The sequence below is a fragment of the Rissa tridactyla genome, chromosome 3 (genome assembly GCF_028500815.1).
Source record: "Rissa tridactyla isolate bRisTri1 chromosome 3, bRisTri1.patW.cur.20221130, whole genome shotgun sequence".
NCBI lineage: Eukaryota > Metazoa > Chordata > Aves > Charadriiformes > Laridae > Rissa > Rissa tridactyla.
In genome coordinates, this window is record NC_071468.1 from 5,489,839 (window position 1) to 5,511,081 (window position 21,243).

General features: G+C 44.0%; 1 protein-coding gene across 1 annotated transcript in view; it reads left to right on the forward strand.

The window, feature by feature from the left end:
- ISM1 (isthmin 1) overlaps window positions 1-21,243 on the forward strand; it is a 41,970-nt gene that overhangs the window by 9,851 nt on the left and 10,876 nt on the right. Inside the window, exons 3-4 of the mRNA XM_054197295.1 lie at window positions 12,968-13,204; window positions 20,932-21,199. Of these exons, the coding sequence (XP_054053270.1) occupies window positions 12,968-13,204; window positions 20,932-21,199 (505 nt within the window). The remainder of the gene's footprint in view (window positions 1-12,967; window positions 13,205-20,931; window positions 21,200-21,243) is intronic.

Here is a 21,243-nt window from a genome sequence, read left to right on the forward strand (position 1 = left end):
GGGCTTTGGCATGTGACTTTCTTCAGATTGCGTGAATTCATTTCCATCCATTACGTTTCATTGTTAGTTTCATACACGCTGAAAAATCCCAGACTGCTTTGTTCTGCAGTAGCTCTTCTTCCTCGGAAAGACTGAAGTTTCCTCTTTGCCTGCATGGCCATTGAGATCAGTACGCGTGGCAGTACCATCATGAGTACAGAGTAAGTATCTCTAAAAACCACCCAAATAATGTGCCCCACCTTTTTCCGCCACTGTTTATTGTACTGCTCTAAAGAAAGCGGATTCCTGCCTTTCTAAGGAACAGCTACTGAGCCAGCGTGGTCCATGGGCCAGCTTTAACTTCCAGAAAGCTTCTTGGAGGCATCTTGCCTTTGCATTCCAGTTGAGTTGGGCCTTTAGGTATTGAACAACTGAACACTGTCATTGAAACACCTTTTCTTGTACGTGCCCGGGAAGGCTGAGTAGGAGGTGAGCTCCTTGTGCCAGAAGGTCTGCGACGGAAAGAGGAGGTGACTGAGGCCAGAGCATGATGTAAGGGAAAGAGCAGCAAGAGCAGCGAAGGGGACCCAGCGCTAAGATGGCTGGTCTTTGAAGCTAGTGCTTCAAAAATTAGTCACATAGCTTGGGTATCTTTCTTGCCTTAGAAATAACCCAATAGCAGCAGATTTTGCCGTGAGGAAACCAAAATTACTCCACTGGAACCAGCTGCCTAAGATTACTGTCGGTGTAACAAAACATAAAATTCCTTGGGTTTATCTGCCACATATATCAGTGCAGGATTTTAAAATATCAATATGAACTTGATCTAGATCTCAAGCTAGTAATCAGATATTTACTAATGCCTGGTTGCACAAGTTACCCAAAGAAACAAAAAATAGTTTAAACCAAAACCTTCTCACTATATGGACATATAATTTATTAAAAAAAAAACACCCACGGAGAGCTAGCGTCGTTTCTTTACACCCCAACGTACTCACCTCCTACATCATACGAGTTGCTTCCACGCTTTGTAATTTCATAGCAAGAAGTTATTTAGCATCTATTTAGCAACACAACAGCAATAAAACCTGCCTCGTTTTTAATGTCTACAGAGAGAGCTCTCATCTGGAAGTGTCTCTGGAAGTTAGCTCAATAATCAGACCGGAGTTGTTTAAGACGCCGTCTATATATTGGCGTTTTGTGCCGCTGATTTTAAGATTCTCTGGACTGAAGAAGTCTGTAAAGGTTCACTGCACAGAGCAGGCTGTAACAAAGCAGTTAATGATTCCTGTGACATGAATGCTGCCATTTCAGTTTATTTGAATGACACTGGCATTCTGTCTTAAATATATCACTTTTTATTAGGGTGGGTTTTTTTTTTTTTTTTTGGAAACCAACTAGATATTAGGCATGGGTATGCATCTTAGCTAAACTATAACCTAGCCACTCCATGCCTTTTGCACTGCCGAGTGCCCAGAGTTTTTCAAAAAACACGTAACCACAGTGATATTTTTATAAAGGAATGTTCACCTCATGGGATTTTTAAAGGTGTTCTATTTTTTTTTCCAAGTTACAGCTTCACTTTATTGTACATGATGTCCAATAAAAAAGATGTATGTCTGTGGTTGGACTTTGAAAAAGGGCCATGGTGCCTATTCCATTTAAAGGGAATGAAGTCAAGCAGTAAATTTGCTGGTCGCCCTTTTCATATTGACTGTATCTCGGCCAGCAGTTGGTCTTTGATGTTGCAACAATAGAGCAAAGGCAGAGGAGGAGGAGGATTAGGACCTCCGTAATATAAAAACAAGTCTGCATTCATCATGATTTTTATAGAGCACAGTCCATGTCCATTGGAGGTTTGCAGTATAGACGCAGTGCTCTGCAGAAGAGTGCAGCAATCTTAACATTTGCAGGTGGTTTACAATTCATCCATCATTGCTCTTACCATCTCTTCTTAATTCCGAGTTTGTTTAGGCTTTCAGCATTTGACTTTTTCTGTCTCCCTACAATAGGAAAACAGCTGTATGTCAGCATAGAGCTTCTGGAGTATCATTTTCCTTTACAGGGTTTGATCGTCCTGTTATTTATGAAAGGCTTGCTGCAGCTGGCCAATAGAGTATCTATTCCTCATCTTGTGTTTAGAGCCCAAGCTTTTATTAGGAAAGAATAGAAGAGTTGATATGTGTATGTCTAACATTCCTGAAAATATATATCAAAAGGGAACAGCCACACTATGCCTGTGTCTTCAGGCGTACCGGAACAATAGCGCCAAAGGTTTCAAATGAACTATTTGGCCTGACAAGAGTCCTGGAGCTCTTGGTCAGAACATGCAGCAGGAAAAGGGACGTCCATTCCGTGAAAATGCATAAGGTACCGAGTTGCACTAGGCGCTGGTGGGAGTAGGTGGGCTTTCAACTGTGGGCAAAGCTCGGGAAGAGCCGAGTGATCTGCAATGCGCTGCTGTAGCCACGTGCGTAACGTGGCAGACGTGGAAGGTAGGATGAGTGGAGCCTTCCCAGGGATGCGGCGATGGCAGCAGTGGTGAGCCCGGTGCAAGCGGATCTGTATCAGAAGCCCAAAGGCAGCTCTTGGAACACCATCTGGGGATGCACCAGGTGAAATTGCTTTACTGCACCCAATTCCAGCGGCTCTTGCTTAAGGCGTGATCCTGAAGTGCCCCAACAAAGCAGAACACCTGGAAGCTTCTCTACCAGCCGCAAAGACACCTGACCCAGGGAAGTGGGGGGAAGATGCCAATCTGTAGTGCATTTGACAGTTCAGGACCTGATTTAGGGTTGGATCCTGTGCCTTCTGGGGGTTCAGATTAGACCTGTGAGTCCAAACTCGTGAACAAGTCACCGCTTGCCAACTGAGCTGCGGTGGCTCCTTAGCTATCTTACCCCACAACAAAATACGAGGTGATTTTATTTATCAGGAAGTCAGTGCTGAGCAAACAAACCCTGCCCGGGGCTTTCATCAGGGTGACTACGTCCTGTCCCTGGACAAAGCACTTCACAATATCGGTGGCCACCAAACGTGCCAAAAAAAAAAAAAATCTGTCTTTTTATTTAAGATCTACCATGATGGCCATTAAAAAGGCAACATCTGGTGCAGAAAATGCACACATGCTATTTCTGCACTCTGCTCTGTGTCTCCTTCATCAGGCCCAGGTACAGCAGTGTCTTGGCTGTCTCGGCTTTCCCCAGTGTGCCGGCTGCTGAGAGCAAACTCCATGAGGCTCAGCCAGGATAAGCCGGGCGTTCTGGCTAGTTAGAGGCATCACCTCGTGTTTAAAAGAGTTTGCCCTTGAGGGATCAATAGCTCCGAAAAAGCTGCTGAAATCCTTCAGTGGCAGTGAATTTGATTCTTGCTTTCCTTTGATCTAGCGTTCGTGGCTTTTTGAATAACGTAAATCAGAGCTGCCTTTCTCACCTACCCATCCTTCTTTCTTCTTCTCCCGTTTCCCCTAAAAAGATCAGTTTTTCATGTTCTTAGGAATATAGCTATGGCAGGCTTAAACATCAAAATAAAACGAACTAATTATTTACATAACATCAGAGTAAGGGCCAGATTAATACCACCTCTCTGATTTTTTTTTTCTTTATCCTATTGAAGTCTTCCCACAATAAATACAAGAGGAATTTGCAGCTGAAGAAGTCGTGTATTTGCACACATATGGACTGAGTGGGGGAAAAGAGCCGTGTATGCCAGTTCCCCACACGCGCTGCTGCCATTGATAAGGGGAGCCACAATTGCATTGCGGTATATATAATACCCCCATGACAGTTATTGCAGTTTACTTGTAAGAGCTGTATGAGGAGAAAAGCTGTATATTTATCTCTTTAGCACAATGAAGTAGCTGGAAGTGAGTTCTGTGCCACAGCCTACCAGGAAATTCTCTTCCAACCTGCTCTGCAGCGCGTCTGCTTTGTACGCTTTGGAATCTCTCTTTGCAGGGAAGCAGCTCTCCCTCCCTGGGATCTGGCGCATCGGCCGGGGTCCCGTCTCTGTTCCTCAGCAGGGCAGGTTAGGATATCTCACGCCCAAATTGCTTAACTATCTGTCCTCTTCTACCTTGCTGCTGCGTCTGGCTGCTGGGACTAATCTAAAGATGCATTTGGTCCGCCCCATACAGTTTATTGTCAGTGGCGTCTGGGTGGCTTCAGGCACAGGCTAAGAGTGTAACAAGTTTGAAAAATAAAACCGTTTATCCTAAAAATAGCTCAGAACTATCTAGTGATCATGGGGCGGAGGGGAGACAGAAATGAAGATATTTTCTTTTCACGTAAGTGTCAGATTCAAAAGCATCTGCCTCGTTCAGTGCCTGTATGGTATTCATTTCCTGTCTGCAGTCGATTGGAATGCCCCCCGAGTCGTTTGAAATTGAAAATCGAGTCATGCTTCTTTAATCAGCTCTAGGAAATAGCCCCCCTCCCTTACTGTTCTAAGAAAATTTGTATTTACATGCATAGAATTCATAATACAAAAAGCCCGCACTTCTCTCCAGGGCAAGTCCTTTCTCCCTCTTAAACAGAGAATGGTCTTCACATCGTCTTGTCCCGGCGCGCTGTGCATCTGCTCCCTTGCACTTCTTCCCCGTAATGTCACTGGAGGGAGGCCTTTCTCTTGCGTGTCTGCTTCCTCTTGCTTCTTTCGCTTGTTCTGTCATTAGGGCAGTTCACGGAGATGTAGAGAGAGGGCATAACGTCCGCTGCTGATGTCTTGATACAAAAATAAGACAGTTATTGCACCGCGTGTACAGATGCCGTTTCTACTAATGACTTCCAGTTGCTCGTGTGTCGGTCTCCAAAGCTTTCTAAATGGAGAGGGTAAAACTCTACACTCGGGCTCGAGAGAACTCGTCGCTGCAGGAGCGGAGGTGCCTGGTCCTGAGGCAGCTGCCCAGTTTCTGCTGCCGTTCCGCTGTGAACTCCTGGGTGTAGTAACAGCCCCTTCCAGAGAGGGCTGTGAGGCGCGGGGTTGGTGCATAGCTATCGAACGGGAACAAGCGCTGCCTTTCCTCTGCCTTCGCCCTCTAACCTCCGGCCAAAGGAAAACCAGCATTGGTGGGGAAGGCAGCTAAGGGAGGGTCAAATAAATTATCTCGCAGTGATTCAGCGCTCTGCATGTTTTGAGCATCAAGACTCAAGTGAGTTGCCTTTTTTCAGGCACAGAAGTAGTATTGCCAGAAGCACAGGAAACATCATGTTTTTGGAATATAACACTTGTCTGCTTTCTTGCTTTCCCGTTATTAGCTTTTGCTTATGTGATGAAGTCATCATGTAACTTTTAGTCCACAGGGACTAAACACTTTCTAGTCTCTAAAAACATCTGCCAGCGAACACAGCCAGAGTCATAGACACTTTTGAAAGCATAGGGTGGATATTCAGTGGCATACGAGAGGGAGACGCAGAGGCTGGGAATAGCCGTTTCTTGGAAACTTAAGAGCTGACGGCGACTTTGGAAATTGAAAAGGTTTCAAGTAAAGTTACTCTTTCGGCTAGGGAGAGATGAAAACTTCGTTTATTAAAGCTGGTTCACCTAGTGAAACCCTAGCTGTAGTGATTTAGTGGAATAAACTTGCAAAAGGACCTAGTTTAAACCCCAGAAAAATAATTTCAGATGTATGTTTGTTCTCTTTCATTGACACTGACTTTGTGTGTGCTGGCCTGCAAAGCCTGCCTAAAAAGCTGTGTACAAATAGTATTAATATTCTGGATTTCCTTTGCTTTTGCGGTTTTGATCGCAGTTTAAGGCAGATTTTCCCATTCTGTTGGAACTCGATGTGTAAATGACGATGCAGATTTGAAATGATGGGCGAGATTAGACTTGTTCAATTAAATTTAGCCATGGTATAAATGAATTCTGTTTAGAGCTTTATTATACTACTGGGCTTATGCAAGTATTTAATAAAGCCTAAAACGAATCCGAACTTTCAAATAATTTGCATTTTGGCACCACGGGTTATTGGAGTGGAATAGTTGGGCCGCTCTGCAGTTGTACGTTTGCCGGTTCAACCGCTAAATCAATGCGTCCCGCATGGAGAGCTCCAGCCAGGCAGTGATTACAGGGAAGAGCTTCAGAGTCGTGAAGAACAACTGTTTACCACCAGCTCAGAAAACTGAAAATATCTGTTAACTACAAAGAAAACTTGGCACCGAACATCTGTCAAAGCCCTACACAATTTTTAATTCTGTGCGCTTGGCCGTCCCATGGATGGCTGAGTATCTGCTGAAGAACAAAGCACCAGTGTGTGCTATGTTAGAAAATCTGCTAAAGGGCCTTTGTTTGTTCCAGCAGACATTGAACTGTAATCACCACCGAATTCTTTTTATTATCAAAGTGTTTATACAAACTGGCAGTTCTTCACCTCCAAGGTGAACCATACTGTTTGTATTTTCCAGCTGAAGGAAAACATGAAATACAAGCAAACAACAGAGCATAAAGAATAGCGATGCTGTGAAACGTGTGTCCACAACATGTAGCAAAAGGCTGCCAGATCCGAGTATAATACGGTTGGGTTTCTCCTTAAGCTCCGAGGAAAAAATATTGTCAGCCAGAGCAGTTCAGATGTGTACCCAGTGTTTACTAACGGCGTGGAAAAGACAGAGAGCTTGGTGAGGGAAGCTCCTAGCCAGACAGTGGACGAGGGATGGACGAACGCTTGACGACTGCAAGTGAACGGGCTCAGCGGGGCGTGAGTGGTGGCAGGGCTGCCCCGGCACCCAGGGTGCATCGGTTCAGATGGATCAACAAGGCCACAGCCTTTTCCTCCACTGCGGAGGGTCCTGCCCTCGTGTTGGCCACGTGCCTCCAAAGAGTGGTCTGGGACTTACTACACCTTAGATCTGAGTGAGGCCTCAACACTACTGCCCCGGGATCTCTGCAGCTGTAGCGTAAGTCCTGGGTACGTGTTCAGTTCTCAACATTCTCTGTGTAACTGTGAGGACTAGAAGTTGGTAGCGTGAAAAACCTAAAATTCCAAAGATGTAGTTCTGAGATAAATGTGCCCAGAGGCTTTGAGATTCTGCTTCTGCTGCGCACAGCTCCTGCGAGCTATTCCAGTGTACACCACAAAATCAGCTGTGGTGGGCTGGGTATATCCTTGGGCGTCCCAAGCAGCTCACGGCCCACCTGTGCTGCCACTGGCGCCCAACATTGACGCCGTCTACAGAAGCTCCAACAGTGGCTGCGGATACACATGTCTGCTCTGAATTCCGCTGTCCTAATTGCAACAGCATTTGCGACTCCGTCCTAGTCGCCACAGAAACGAAATCACCATACAGCCCCTGACCGTGTCCCATAGCAGTGGGGCGACCGGGTTTGGTCTTTGCGTAGCTGCTCAGTCAGACAGGCACATGTGCTGCAAGTTAGAACTGGGTACAATGTCATTTCTCTAATTTTGCTGGACTAAGTAGGGAATTATTAAAAAGTAGACCCTGATAAACACAACTTCATTTATGATCAACTGTAGTCAGTGATTCATCTTCTATTTACACAATGTTTAAAGCAGATGCGGTATTTTGGAGCCCCTTTGTGAAAACAATTGTGTACATGCAAGCCAGCGTAGTCAATTTTAAATGATTTATGAACAGTGATTATCTAAAAATGTGCTATTAATTATTGCAACAATTAATTTGTGTGGCTTTCTAAAGATAAGTAAGGCCTTTCACTTCATTGATAGACGTGAACGTGAGGGACAAGCATGTTTTAAGAAAATGAGAGCGTCTCAGGAGCCGAGTGGTTGATGTGACACCCCTCTGGTCTGACTCCTTCTGGAGATAAGTCAGCGTCTCCTTGGGGTGCACCGGAGATGTGAGGCTCAGTACCACCGCACGCTTTCAGCCGGTCGCACAGAAATTAAGTATGAACCTAAGTGATTTGCCTGTTAAATGAGAAAGCCAAGACAGAGCCAAGAACAGAACAAAGGTCTTCTGACTGCCTGGACTGTATGTGGCATTAATCATAAAAGAAATTTTTCTCTGTGTATCTTTGATAATGCTTTTCAGCGGTTAACTTCACTGTCTGCTTACCTAACGCTGTCCTCACACCTCTTGCTGCTAGGTCCTGTGCTGCTTATAGTCATGAGAGACAAAAAAATAACTAAACGGCAGGAATTAGATCACCCAAGCTCAGTGCAGATCCTGGATCGGCAGAGGTGAAAGTCTCCTGGAGTATCCCGGTGTGTTCCTCAGCCTCCCCAGACCGCTTAATTTTAAAGTGATCATTTAGCACTAACCTGGAAACACACGACAGCCTTCAAAATGAAAACAATCTGTTTAGGCAGGTGGGAAATGAAACCAGTCCTAATGGCTGTAATGGTTTTCTGTGAAGGCCCCAGGCCTCATTTTGTCTCTGATAGCAATATAATCTTTTATAGCGTCTGTGAAGTTTCCTAATAAATAAACGCTCCTTGTTCCTGGTGGTTGAAGATGCTGTACAGGTGCATCATGAAAGTGCATTGGCAGACTGTCGGTTTTCAATTCAAGACCTCTTGTCAAGATCATTTTACAAGAGATTTCAAAGGAGCATACACGAAATAAAAAAGCAGTGTAGCTGCAGCCGAGATTTAGTAATAGATTCCCTTGCTGTCTGGGAGCTGCTAGGGATATAAGTTACATCAATTTTCCCAAATTCTTTCAAACTCCGTAATTAGCCGTACTTGCAAATGTGCCCTTAGTTTGGCAAGTGGGGAGGGAATGAAGGAAGGTAAGAAGTATGAAGGACAGAAACAGAGCAGCTGCTCCAGAATATTTTCTGTAGCTTCAGTCATTCCTCACTTATTCGCTGTCTTGGTTCTTTTTCCAGAACTGGAAATGGGATTAAAATAAGGAAGAGAGGAGGGAGATGGGTTCCTTACCTGCTAAAAATGCAGAGGAATTCCCTTTTTCCCTATTTTGGTATTTTTACAGGTTCCCATTTCTGTTTAACTTCTCTGTGGGTAAGAGAAATGACACACTTCCCTGCGGCTGGTGTGTAACGTGACGGAGGGGGAAAGAGAACAGGCAGGCAATGGAGGGGGTTACAACACCCATTTGATCGTTGAGAAGTTAAACTGCAGCATCAGGTAGGGAATTTTTCCTGCATGCAAGGTTGTCTCTTGGTGTCTTAAAGCCTGCCACAGTCCAAGCCCCACCTGGATCACCAACATTTAACGTTATCCTCCCAAAAGCCCTGTGAATTGCTCTTCTTCCCTGGTTTCTAGATGGACACAAAATCATCGATGGGAACCGAACTATTGCCCTCCCTTTCTCAGTGACGGGAGTGACAAGGTGTGTCCCTCTGGAATACAGACACTGGGGCGGGTTCGCTCTCTCTCTCTCGGGTTTATTTCATTGCTATGAATAGCGTGTTCCTGCCCTGATATACTGTCCACGCTTACGACGCTCAGAAATCCTAAACTGGTTTTGTATTAAGAACTTTTATAAATATCTGATGCTGTGGGTCAGCACAACTGTGGCTGACAGGAAGCATGAGTAACACCTTAAAAATCATCTTAATGGAAAGTTTGAAAGTTGTGAATAATCCTGTTAAATGAAGGGGAAAAAGCGATTTATCTTAAAATATTTAGAGAAGGTGCATCACTTGAGTAAGAAACCAATGCGCCTGAGTTAGAAATGTCATAACTTCAAAGAAATTGAGTCAGTGGTTCAGAATGAAGTGACATAGCTTTTAAAGGAAGGCAAGCGACACTGCTTTCCCAAAAGCAATCGGGAATACAGATTGTGTACACCTGAAAATAAATAATGTGAAGTATAAACATGTGAAATAACATAGAAATAAGAACAGAAGAATATCTCCCCCTTCAAAAAAAAAAAAATTAAATTTCATCTATTAGCTTTGGAACAGAAACCCTGTTTTCCGCGGGAAGGATGCTGGCATTGCCGAAAGGACACACTTTTTCTTGCTAGATTGGCCTTGGAAGATCCTTTGCCTGAGTTAATGCCATAGAACGGAGTGAGCCCATGTTCTTCTCTTCACACGCAGATCAAGCTCACTTTTTCCTGATGGCAGCCTCTGTTATCTTTTTACTAGAAATATACATTTCTAATAATACTGCAGATCAGTTTAGACACTGCACGAAGAATTATCTACCTAAAAAAAAAGGCGTTGTGTTCATTTTAGTAACTGGAAACAAATGGTCTTTTGCTCGTGAGCAGAGAACTGAAATGCTTACGCATATTGAGCGTTTGTTTGCTCATGTTGCAGTGTGACACAGACGCCTCGAGGAGGCACAGGGTGGGCTTGTCCTAGCGTGAGGGACTGCAAGAGATAACACTGCTGGGAGGCAGGGGACACGCTGGGTAACCTGTGACACTCCTGCCAGGCGTTAGTCAACCCTGCTCTTAAAGACAAACTCCACGGTCCCCCCCGCCCCGAGTCTGCTCTCCAGCTTGTACCGCACGTCGAACAGGGCTCTTCTGATCGTGTCCACCCTCAGCGTCCAGTGGTCCATCCCCCTTCATGCTGCAGCAGCCTTTGGTGCAGGGCAGTTATCACATCCCCCTCCCTTCTTCTTTTTAACGTTAAACAACCCCAACTCATTCGGGCTCTAATTAATGACAGTCCCTGCCCCAAGCAGCTTGGTAGTGGGCCCGATCAGCCTGATGTCATTACTTCACCATGACAATTTTCTAACTAACTCCATGTGATATTCCATCTGCTTGACACTATTAAAAACTTTTTATATAGCCCTTATTATTGTAGTTGCTGAGCTCCCCGCAAACATCACAGTGAGGAAGGGAAGTGCCGTTATCCCCACCGTGGCACAGACAGACCATGACCTGCCAACATCACACAGCGAGTCTTATCAGAGAATTAAATGTAGGTCCCTAAAGTCCTCGGCCAGCTCTATCTGTACGGTATGTTAATGTGGAGAACCAAGACGCTCCTGAAGTGGCGAGCAGATAGGGAAAGTATGGAATTATATGTGAGAACTTTATTATTTTTTAATAAAATCTCGCTTTATTTTTAATAAAGGCAAGATTATAGGCGTGATACTCCAGAAAAAAGTAGTTAAATACCACTGTTTTTTTGGGTTCCTGTCTGAAGCAGTTTAATAACAGCACAACTACACCTGGTTGTTAGTCAGACAGAACCGAGGAGCCATTTAATCCTCACGCACCAAGAAGTTTGCAGTTGAATTTAGTAAGCGTTACGTTAAAGCATTAGCACATGGGTAAGGAACTTTACGTGAGTTGCGTGGCCCTCAGTTTTGTTTCCTAGAGCTTGCTGCTGTGTGATTCGCTTTCTGCCTTACATTGGGTAAGAGTGGCCCACCAAAGGCATCTGAAAGCCCTGCCTGCTCCTCAAGAGAGAGAAGCTGTCTTGTTTTAGCCGTCAAGCAATGCAGACTGTCGGGAGCACATGCATTTTCAGCACTGCACGCCTACACTAATTCAGAATGAACTTTTTTGCATCTGTGCTGTAGATAGCTGTATAAGAGTACCCCTGTGGCGCTTTCAAAGCGTAACCATTCTGATCATGAACATACCAAGACAACATTAATTCTGCTGAATCTGATTTTGCTCTTTACGAATGCAGTGCAGGGGAAGGGGAGAGGAGAACCACCTTAGTTTTTGCTTGAGATGATTTCACTTAGCCCCAGATTAACTCATAAATCTTGGTTTATTTAACTCAACGAATATTTTCCTGTAATGTGCACAGATTATATTGTAAAATCTCTTCAAAGTTCAGTTTAGAACCTTCTCAGGAAATAAACACGAAATAAAAGAAAAGGCATTGGAACGGTTATCTATCTGAGAGCTGAACAAAAGGTATGCTAGCTTAATTTGAGCCAGGGGAGCTGGACGGAGTTTGCGTTTAACCAGAAATGCTGGCAAAAATACACTTCAGTAGAGCCAGAACCACATGTGGCCATTCCACTTTAATTGTGCTTGTTTTAAAAGATAGGTCTTTAACATTTACCCTCTCCATGCTTGCTGTCTCTTTATGAACTGAAAATAAAAGCTCCCCAGGCAGTCATACTAAGACCTCAAGCCTAAAATTTTTCAGCTGAGTCAAAAGCAAAACCTGTGCTGAATCTACCCCATGCATTTTTTTTGTAGCCATAAGAAGGTTTGGCTTCTCTGCTGGTTTTTGTCCCCGAGTCCCCAGGCCAGTCCCAACCCAGGGAGTGGGTGTTTTGATACTAAATGTATCTCCTTGGTGGGGTCAAAGGCAGTGGCAGCAGCGCTACTGGTTCGAAGGCAGCCTGCCGTAATGCACTACAAAACCCGAAAGTACGCTCAACAATAACAAAAGCATTAACCGCTGACCCACAACTTGGTGAAATTCAATCCCACCATTAGGCAAACATGAAAATGAGATCCCAGAGGAAGGAAGGTTCAGATGTTCAAGACCAGAGCAATTGGGTGAGGAACACAGACAACGGGATGGAAGTTGTTGCAGACTGAGGAGAGCGGGGGAGAGGTTGCCAGTTCAGCGGCAGAATCTTTTAATACCATAAATTTCAACATGCACTTAGCAGTCAGTGTTTTGGCTCCACTTCGGAACAGAGCACGCTAAACCGATTTATACTAAAGATACCTTTCACCATTTTAGGGACACATTTAATGTGATATAATTTGGTTTCCCTGGGGTTGCTTCAGAGCCTCACGTTTCCAGATTTGCTTTAAGTTAGCTGCGCGTGTCAACGTGTAGGTTCTCACCACAAGGCTGGGGTGTTAGAGGAACCCGAAAGAGCTAAGCACCCGAGCCTGACTCAGTTGCAGCGGTGCAAAGCTGCAACCATCTGACACGAGAAAAAACTAAGTGTGTTTCAGTGTGAGTCAGATGCAAAACTCAGAAGCACCCCAGAAAATACCAGTCATAGATGCTGTGTGTTTCGGAAAGGAGCCGTGGGTCTGCGTGCTGTCAGGCCGTACGCGCTCTGCAGCCATCGCCGGCAGGGAGCTGGAGACGGGGGCACTGGCAGGACTGCACGCTCTCGCAGTTGTTGTTATAGCGCGTTGCTTTTTCCCCCCAGAACACACTCACTGCGGATGACCGTTCTCCTGAAGACGGCTTCACTCTGAACCCCGAGGACAGAAGAGAATACCCTGATCTCCAGGCTGCCCACCGGCCGTTCCCTAAGCAGCGATTCAGGCAGGAAAACGGGCATACGTCCTTGCAGAGAGATGGACCCAGATCTTTCCTCCTGGACCTCCCAAACTTCCCTGACCTGTCAAAAGCAGATATCAATGGGCAGAATCCCAACATTCAGGTACAAATTTCTGTTAATGTGTGATTTTATTTTTTTTTTTTATGAGCTGCACAAATTATTTTACTGAACGAAGAGAACTTTCAGCCTGGCTTCCATGACATGCAGTCAGAACACCCTGTCTTTCTACCAATAGCACCAAGAGAGGATGCATATAATATAATATAATATAATATAATATAATATAATATAATATACATTTTATATAATATAATTTTTTCTTAAGTGAATGCAGAGATTTCCATTTTTTCCTGAATTTCTCTTTGGATAGTGTTGATTGCCTACGTGTGGGTATCAATATAGACCTATTTATGATACTAAAGCCATCTTTGCTGTTGCCATTTTAGAACATATTCCCTTCATTGATATTAAGTGGGTATTTTAAATTCTGTTTTTAATTCTCTGTTGCAAAATTTGTTTGTGAACAGATTCTTTTTTGGTGTGCTTTTATAAAATGCAACCATACCCAAAGGTTATAAGAGACCAAGTCTTTAAGTTTCAGCTCAAAATGTGGTCTTCTGTATGGAACCGGGACTTAAATTTAATTTCTGCAGCAGCTGCTTGGAGTCAAAAAAAAGCTGTCTGCAAGAAACTTTGTTTTATTTTATTCCTCAAACTGTTCTTGGGTTTGGAATGGCCTCTTACAAGCCACTTGCATCTTGAAACTTCAAGGATTAGGAAGAGGAAAAAATGAGTTATTTGTTTTAAATTCAGAGCCTTAAAGCAAAATTGGCATTAATAAGCAGTCTTTTTTAACCAAAACAATAAATTGAAATGTTGTTCTGCCTAAGATGTGCGTATAAAAACAATACACTAATACAACTGGTTTTCTGGTTAAATTAATTCCTGGCTTCTTATAGTCCCCCAGCCCATAAAATTACCATCCTTTTGATATGTCTAAGAAGTACATATGTAAAGATAGAGCTGTTGGTGAGAGACCAACATGATCAGGCGAGAACAAGCTGTCTCCAGGTTACGTCATAGATGGCTCGCAACCTCAAGAAGCCTAAAAGACTTGGATCAAGTGCGGGTCCAATTTTTGACGGGCCAAGGTAGTAAACATGTTCATCATGTGGTGACTGTACACATCCCTCACGCTAGGAAAAGCCATCCAGAAAGTCTTGGGAAGGGAAGGTAGGGAAGCTATAGGGGCCCCAGACTGTGGCATAGTGTAACATCATTGTTTGAACAGTACGTAAACCGCCGAGGAGGGCCGGAGGAAACAAAAACCTTCTCTGATTGGGAACAGCACTTAATGGTTAGACCCAGGGAATAGATAAATGAGATGGAAACATTTCCCTAGCTTGTCTTTATAGTAATTGCTTCTGCTACGACCTCTTTTTCCACCACCTGATCTTGGAAATGTGTCAGCCAACTGTGTCAGCAGTTTTGCTGGACTCGGAGAACTGGGAGGCCTAGTCCTGTAAAAAACACTGGGCAACATTAATCCCACAGCTCTTGTGCACAGGGATCATCTCTTTCACAAACAGGCTCTCTAAGTTCTGCATTACTTGGGTGCTTACTTAGGTGCATAAATAAATAGGGATATACAAAGCTTCTTTAAGTTCCTGGTTGACAGCCCTGCAGCAGGTCAGGCCTCATGGAGATAAAACTCACATTAATCCATTACAGAGGCAATTCAAGTGTATTTCTTTGCCTAAAGGTTGTAAAAGGTGACCTACTCTTTTGGGAAAAACAGGATTATAGCGAGTTCTTATTCATTAAACAATACTGTACTCACCTGAATGGAAATAACGACACTTGTTGACTTGCAAATGTCTTGTCGGCTGTTTGGCAAGTGAAAGCAGAATTGATACTCGTTTTTCTTTTTGCAAAATGGCTTCGGGCTCTGTAAGTTACAATCCTGGGGCCGTTAATTTTAAAAGTCCTCCTAGGAGACAGTGAGGTGGGAAAGGAGAAAAAAGCCTGTGTGTGTTAATCTAGCACAATGGCCATGTTTACCTCTCAAAAACCCACAGCTGCTTTTCCCTCCTACTAGTACAACTCTACATAGAACAAAACGAACATTTCTAAGAGTAATTATACCTGGAAATTTTAAAAACCTAATAAACAGACATAAAACTCAGCTTGAAAAAGCAGGTTGAAAAGATACCGGCCAGATGCTCTAGCTTGCATTGTCTCGCTCCTGTTCTTTTTACCCCTGGTTTCCCAGGTTTGTGTACTGTAACAGGTAGCGCGCTACTTTCTGTTGTCCCACTGCTTTACTGCTTTCCCAGCAGTGCTGGACACCATGACAAATGAGCAGAAAAGGGAAAACATCTTACTGTTTGTCAGGAAAGGGCATTTTATCGATATTGATGCTCTTCAGAGAATTTGAATCTTGATCATATTTCACAACCAGTATACCTGAGACACAGCTGGGTGTGTTCCAGTTGTGATGGATTTGTTGAACGTTTTGGATGAGGAGATGGGTTCCAAGAAACTGTGCAGAGTTAGGTAGGATTCCTGTCCTAAAAATCATGTTGATGTGCCCTGGAAAACTGAAGTGAAATGGTATATGATTAAATCTGTTTTGATTAGTATCCTCACTGGGAATCAAGGGGTTGGTAATAATTGATAGGAGTGATTTTAAGCCAGAAGTTAATGCTGCCTGCCTGGTGATGTGTTGTCTTTATCATTTTGCATTAGGCCTGTGGGCCATATTCACCAGTCATGCCACTCCAGTGCTGCTGTGTTAGCTTTATTTATGCTCTTTGATACCTCTTCAGTTTATACCTTCTCTTAAAAAACCATCTACACAGAACCACCCGCTCCAGGAACATACAGAACTACAGTGGAAAAAGGCTGTATGATCTGCTTTGAAAAAAGAACTGCAAACTTCAAACCAACTCCTCTCTGGGTTCATCCATGGCCATTTCCCTCACCTCTGTCCTATATCATGTCACTTTTAACACAGATGTATTTATTTGGCAGCATTTACGTTTGTGATTTGAAGCTGCTGGTTTCACTGCATTAGAAAGTGACACCCTCTTGTTATTGTCACAGAAGACTCAGCGGTATCTGTAATACTGAGCTCTGCCCATTCCATCTCATCCCTAGTCTAGCACGGTAAGAATCAGAGGGCTCCAGTAGTGCTCATTTTTTGTAAGGCTTTTAAGGCTTAATAGTTTAAGGCAGTAGCAAAGCAATAGTCCTCCCTGTCATTAAATTAACACTCAGAAAAGCAGAGAGCATATTTTCACTGTCTTGGTCCTTGGGCTGTGTCTGTACTATGGAGAACTCCGGGCTCCCAAGACCATCTCCCCAGTCAGTATTCCTGCTGCGCTGAGCTACCTGCCGCACCGCAGACACGGGGTAGCCATGCCAGGAACTAGCTAGTCCTCTTAGCAAGCTGGAGAGACTGGTCTAGGCAGAGCAGGGTGCCAGAGGGCCATGGTTAAATCACTTTCAATACCAGGGCTGTTCTTACCTCTGCGCAGACTTCTTAATGTCGTGGTGTAACGAGCTCGCTGCAGAGTGCAAAATTCAGAGCTGGGTTTCGGACCAGATTTTTAGTTCTGGTGTTCAGTCGGGCCCATCGGAGAGTGCAGCTAGGACTGGCAACATATAAATACAAATTTCAGGTTTCGAGTCACGTCTTCTTTGCTCCCAGCAAATTTTGAGGGTCCTTCACTTGCCTTTCCAAAAGTCCAGAAAGCTGTTCCAAGTGAGCTGCCATGACATAACCAGAAGTAAATTAGTTTCACTACTGATATCATTTTAACTGAAGTTGTTATGTCGTGCGAACACAAATTTAACATTTCAATATCTTATAATGAACTCATTTCTGTTCTGCTATTAGTTACCTGATTGCTGACTTGCACATACCCACCTTTGCAGAGTGGCAAGTTCTGCATTGAACATTTGCGTCAGTTGCATGAAGGAAACAGAGGATAGAAATGTCATAGAATCCACTGCTTGAACAATATTGCAAATGTAGTTTTTCCTGAAACATAATCTTCCAGTTGCTCAGGGCAATGTTTACACCATTAAAGTGAATTCAGAAACATTGTCTCAGTAAACAGGACGAAGTACACAGAACTTTTTGTGCGCTCCAACAGGCGGGGAAAATATTTATCTTCTGTATATTTTTGGCCAGGAGAAAATTGGATGTTGGTGTCTCAAGACATCTGGGCTTGATACATTTCTTTCATTAGAAATTGACTGCGACTCTGTTGTTTTAATCTACCTATGCCAATTGGTTTTAACAATTTTTAAAGGAACATCCTTATTTACAGCTCACACAGCTTCATTTTAGGTTTGAATACTTCTGGAGATGGTTGTGGATTTATACAAGAACCATGTTACCACAGACCTTTTGGGAAGCTTGAGAAAAAGATAAATAATCTTTACAGTTTTGATAATCACTGGAAGAAGAAATCAGAGAAAACGAAGTCTTTAAACAGTCTCCAAGATAGAAATACTAAGCTAGGTCTATTTAATTTTTCAGAGAAGATGTTTTGTTGGAGTAGTTACACAGCATGAAAGCTTTTCCAGAGCTGCTTTTAATGCCCGTTTTTAATGACTGTAATTCTACATCTCATTTCTTTTTTCCTTTTCATAAACAATCCCCAGTATAGAAACCGATCAAACAAGACACATGTATATGTATATGTATAGTCATAAGGTAATGTTAATGCTATCTCTAAGTCCTGGCAGGAATTCAGTGAACGCTGATTTTTCAAAATTTTAGACTGGGCTAGGGGAGCAATTGCTCGCCCGAAGCAGCAGCCTTTTCTCACACCTCTGCCCTAACTTTTGGGTGATACGATGGAGGGATTACTAGGATCACTCACTGATTTCCTCCCGGCCTCTGGAAGATGCATTAGAGTTAAATGGGGCTGGGCAGAGCATAGGTGAATCTCTGAAAACAAACAGAACAGACTCGACTGAAGTGGCAGTTCAGACAATCCCAGGATTCTTTATAGAATTTCTTTCACTCTATGGCTTTTTATGCCACATGTTAAACAAACAACTTGGTAATCAAAGCTTAAAATAGAAGAGAGAGGAATATAGGTGTGTGTCAGACTACCATGCTGGATTTTGCTTTTGTCGTATTCATTTTTTCAATAGGCTATTTAAAAAATCCTGCTTACGCTGGGGTGGAGCTCTCTTGCCACCTCGTCTCCCCACACCTCTCTTCTCTTTAAAACAAAGAGATTATTAATTGGAATAAGTTCTCAGGCCTGAACCCACCTGGTTCATGGGTGAGAAGGCAAAGTGAGTTACGGTCATGCTGGCGAGGCGAGAGACAAAGTGGAAGAACTCCTTCCCCCTGCCCAGGAACCACTGGAAGAAGCACTGTGGGATTTCTGACAGGCGTGCCTGCCCTGGGCACTGGGTCACCCCCTCGGGTTGTGGCTTCCCAGTTTGCTCCACGTTAGCTAGGTCTAAGCCAGATGTGAGACGTTTTTGTCGCAGGGTAAGTTCTCGTGTGTTGGAAAACTTGTTTTAAAGGCCTTTGTAATAAGCTTCCTCGGTAGTAAACACAGACTGAGGCAGGAGATCTGACTGCACAGACATGTCTTGAAAGTAAGTTAGTGGCAGCTGGGGACTGCTGGCTCTCATGAGCCTGGAAGTTTGTACCTTACACGTGCCTCTCTTCCCCAGAAACAGAAGTTTCTCTGTCCCTACAAGACCCCTTTTGCTTAAACTGACTTGGCAGCCTGAATAAGAATTTTAAATCAAATCCCTGTGGTTCTTCACGCTGTACCTGGCTGAAATAATGTCTGTTCGTGCTGACTCACTATCATATAACTACAGATTACCAAGGCAAATGGAATCATTATCAAGCGCACCCTGACTTTTTTTAATGAGAGATTTTTACACACACACACCCGCACACACACACCCACACACTCTTTGCTGAGTCATTTCTTACAAAGTCAATGTGGTCTTAAACATACTTGCTACTAAAGTACTAGAGTCATACTATTTTTCACGTGGGCAGTACTAAAGCCCTGCGACTGGCCGCTCACTATTTCCTTTCACTTATTGTGAAAACTCTGTTTTGCTTGGATAGCTGCAGCAATTTTGAATCCCTGAACTAAACCCCGATGTTTTCAAACTTGTGAAATCCATTTTAATTCTTGGTCTGTAGAAACTGAGGTTTAATGAAGTAATCATTCCAATTCCATATTTAGTCTGGGAGTAAAATATCTCTTGTGTAAAGATGCTATTAGGCTGACAACTGCACTTTCCCTCACTCTTGCTCTTTCTCCCAGTGGAGCTTCTTAGTAGCCTCAGAGTTGTTTCATTTCAATGGCTTGGTCGATGGTTAAATGCGAAGCATGCAATAGATGCAAAATCTCCTTTCTCCACAGAAGGATGTGCGGGCATTGTCTTGGCTGTGCAGCTGTGTCTGCAGCTACGAAGCTACGGCAGCCGTTCTGGTTTGCATCCTGTGTCACACTCCTTGGTGGATTACGGGTAGCTGAAGAAACACAGATACTCTTTTCTTTCTTTTTCTTGTGTGTATCTTGTGATTTTACTAACAACAGTTGTATAAAACCAAGCTTCTTCTCCGAAGTGCAAAGCCATAGAGCCATGTAAATGACTTTCAGCATAATAGTACATTATTCTGTTTTCTCTGCTTTTGCACAACCCAATTTTCATGGAGTACTGTCTTGGAAGACTGCTTTGTATATCTATAAAAGAAGAATACCTCCGTACCCATTAAACAGTACAGGTCTATCTGATAGTCACTTCTGTATCATGCTTGTCACCCAATACAATGAACCACATTAGCATGAAGCATCGGAACATTTTATGATTTACCTGTGGCCACGCTATGCTTGCATGATTCATAGAGCCCAAGTTTCTGATGGCTAGTTCCTATTTCTACCTAAATATTCCCCTATATGCACGCACAGTATTTATCCAAGAGTTTGACAATTACACATTTTTCAGCGCAGAAAAGGTTGTCCCTGTGCAGAATTACATTTACATTCATGATGTCTGTGAGAGAATTGGGTCGCAAGCTTTGAATCTTGGCTCTGGGCTTCCGTAGAAACCGTTAACGGGCCATATATCATTATACTCTCCAGCACAGAAGGAGGACCTACTTCAGAGGGCTTAGCAGCGAGTGATTTGGCGATGGTTGGAAGAGCTGCTGGCCCTCATCACCGCGGAGCACGGTTTCACAGGGCGGTGTGATGGAAACGCGGGTGGTGCGGGGAGGCCGTGCAAGGGGACGGGCTGAGCTGCCGCTAGAGGGCAAGGCAGATGCGGACCCGGCTGAGACCCGGGGCACTGCGTCTTCCACCTTCGCACTCGTGGCCTTAGACTTGAGTCATTCCAAGTCCTTGGAACAGGCTCGGCAGGCTGGTGTGCTTCATGCTTGCCTTGAATTCAGCCTCAGCATAATTAGCATAACAGACTAGGTTTTCTTTTATCCTGGTCGTGTATGTTCGAGTTTAAACATCTTTTCCCCATAAGGCAGAAAATTCTGCTGCAAAGGTTTTAGGCACAGTATGGGTTATTATTTTGTGGGGGATTTTTCATAGCCTTTGTTCCAAGGTCTGATTCAGCAGAGGTAGCAGAAAGAATCACTCAGCCGCCGCATATCTCTGGGCTCAGTAATCCACATGTGGTTTACAACATGCGAACCCTACGGTATTACACAGCCCCTTTGCAAGGCAACACCAGTCGCTTGTCTTCGCTGTATGGAAAGTTTCCCCCGACTAGGAGGAAATCCTGACACACAGCGTGCTCTCTTTTGAATCCCGTAGGTTACCATTGAAGTGGTGGATGGCCCCGACACCGAGACAGACAAGGATCTGCAGAAAGAGAGCAGCAAGCCTAGCTGGCCAGTCCCATCACCTGACTGGAGAAACTGGTGGCAGAGGTCCTCCACCTTGACTCGCATGAGCAGCGGTGACCAGGACTACAAGTACGACAGCACTACTGAGGACAGCAACTTCCTAAACCCTCTCGGTGGGTGGGATAGTCATGCACCCAGTCACCGGACATTTGAGTCCAAGGAGCAGCCAGAGTATGGTAAGTTTGCGTTCCAGGCCTCTTATGGGCATCTTGGGATTGTA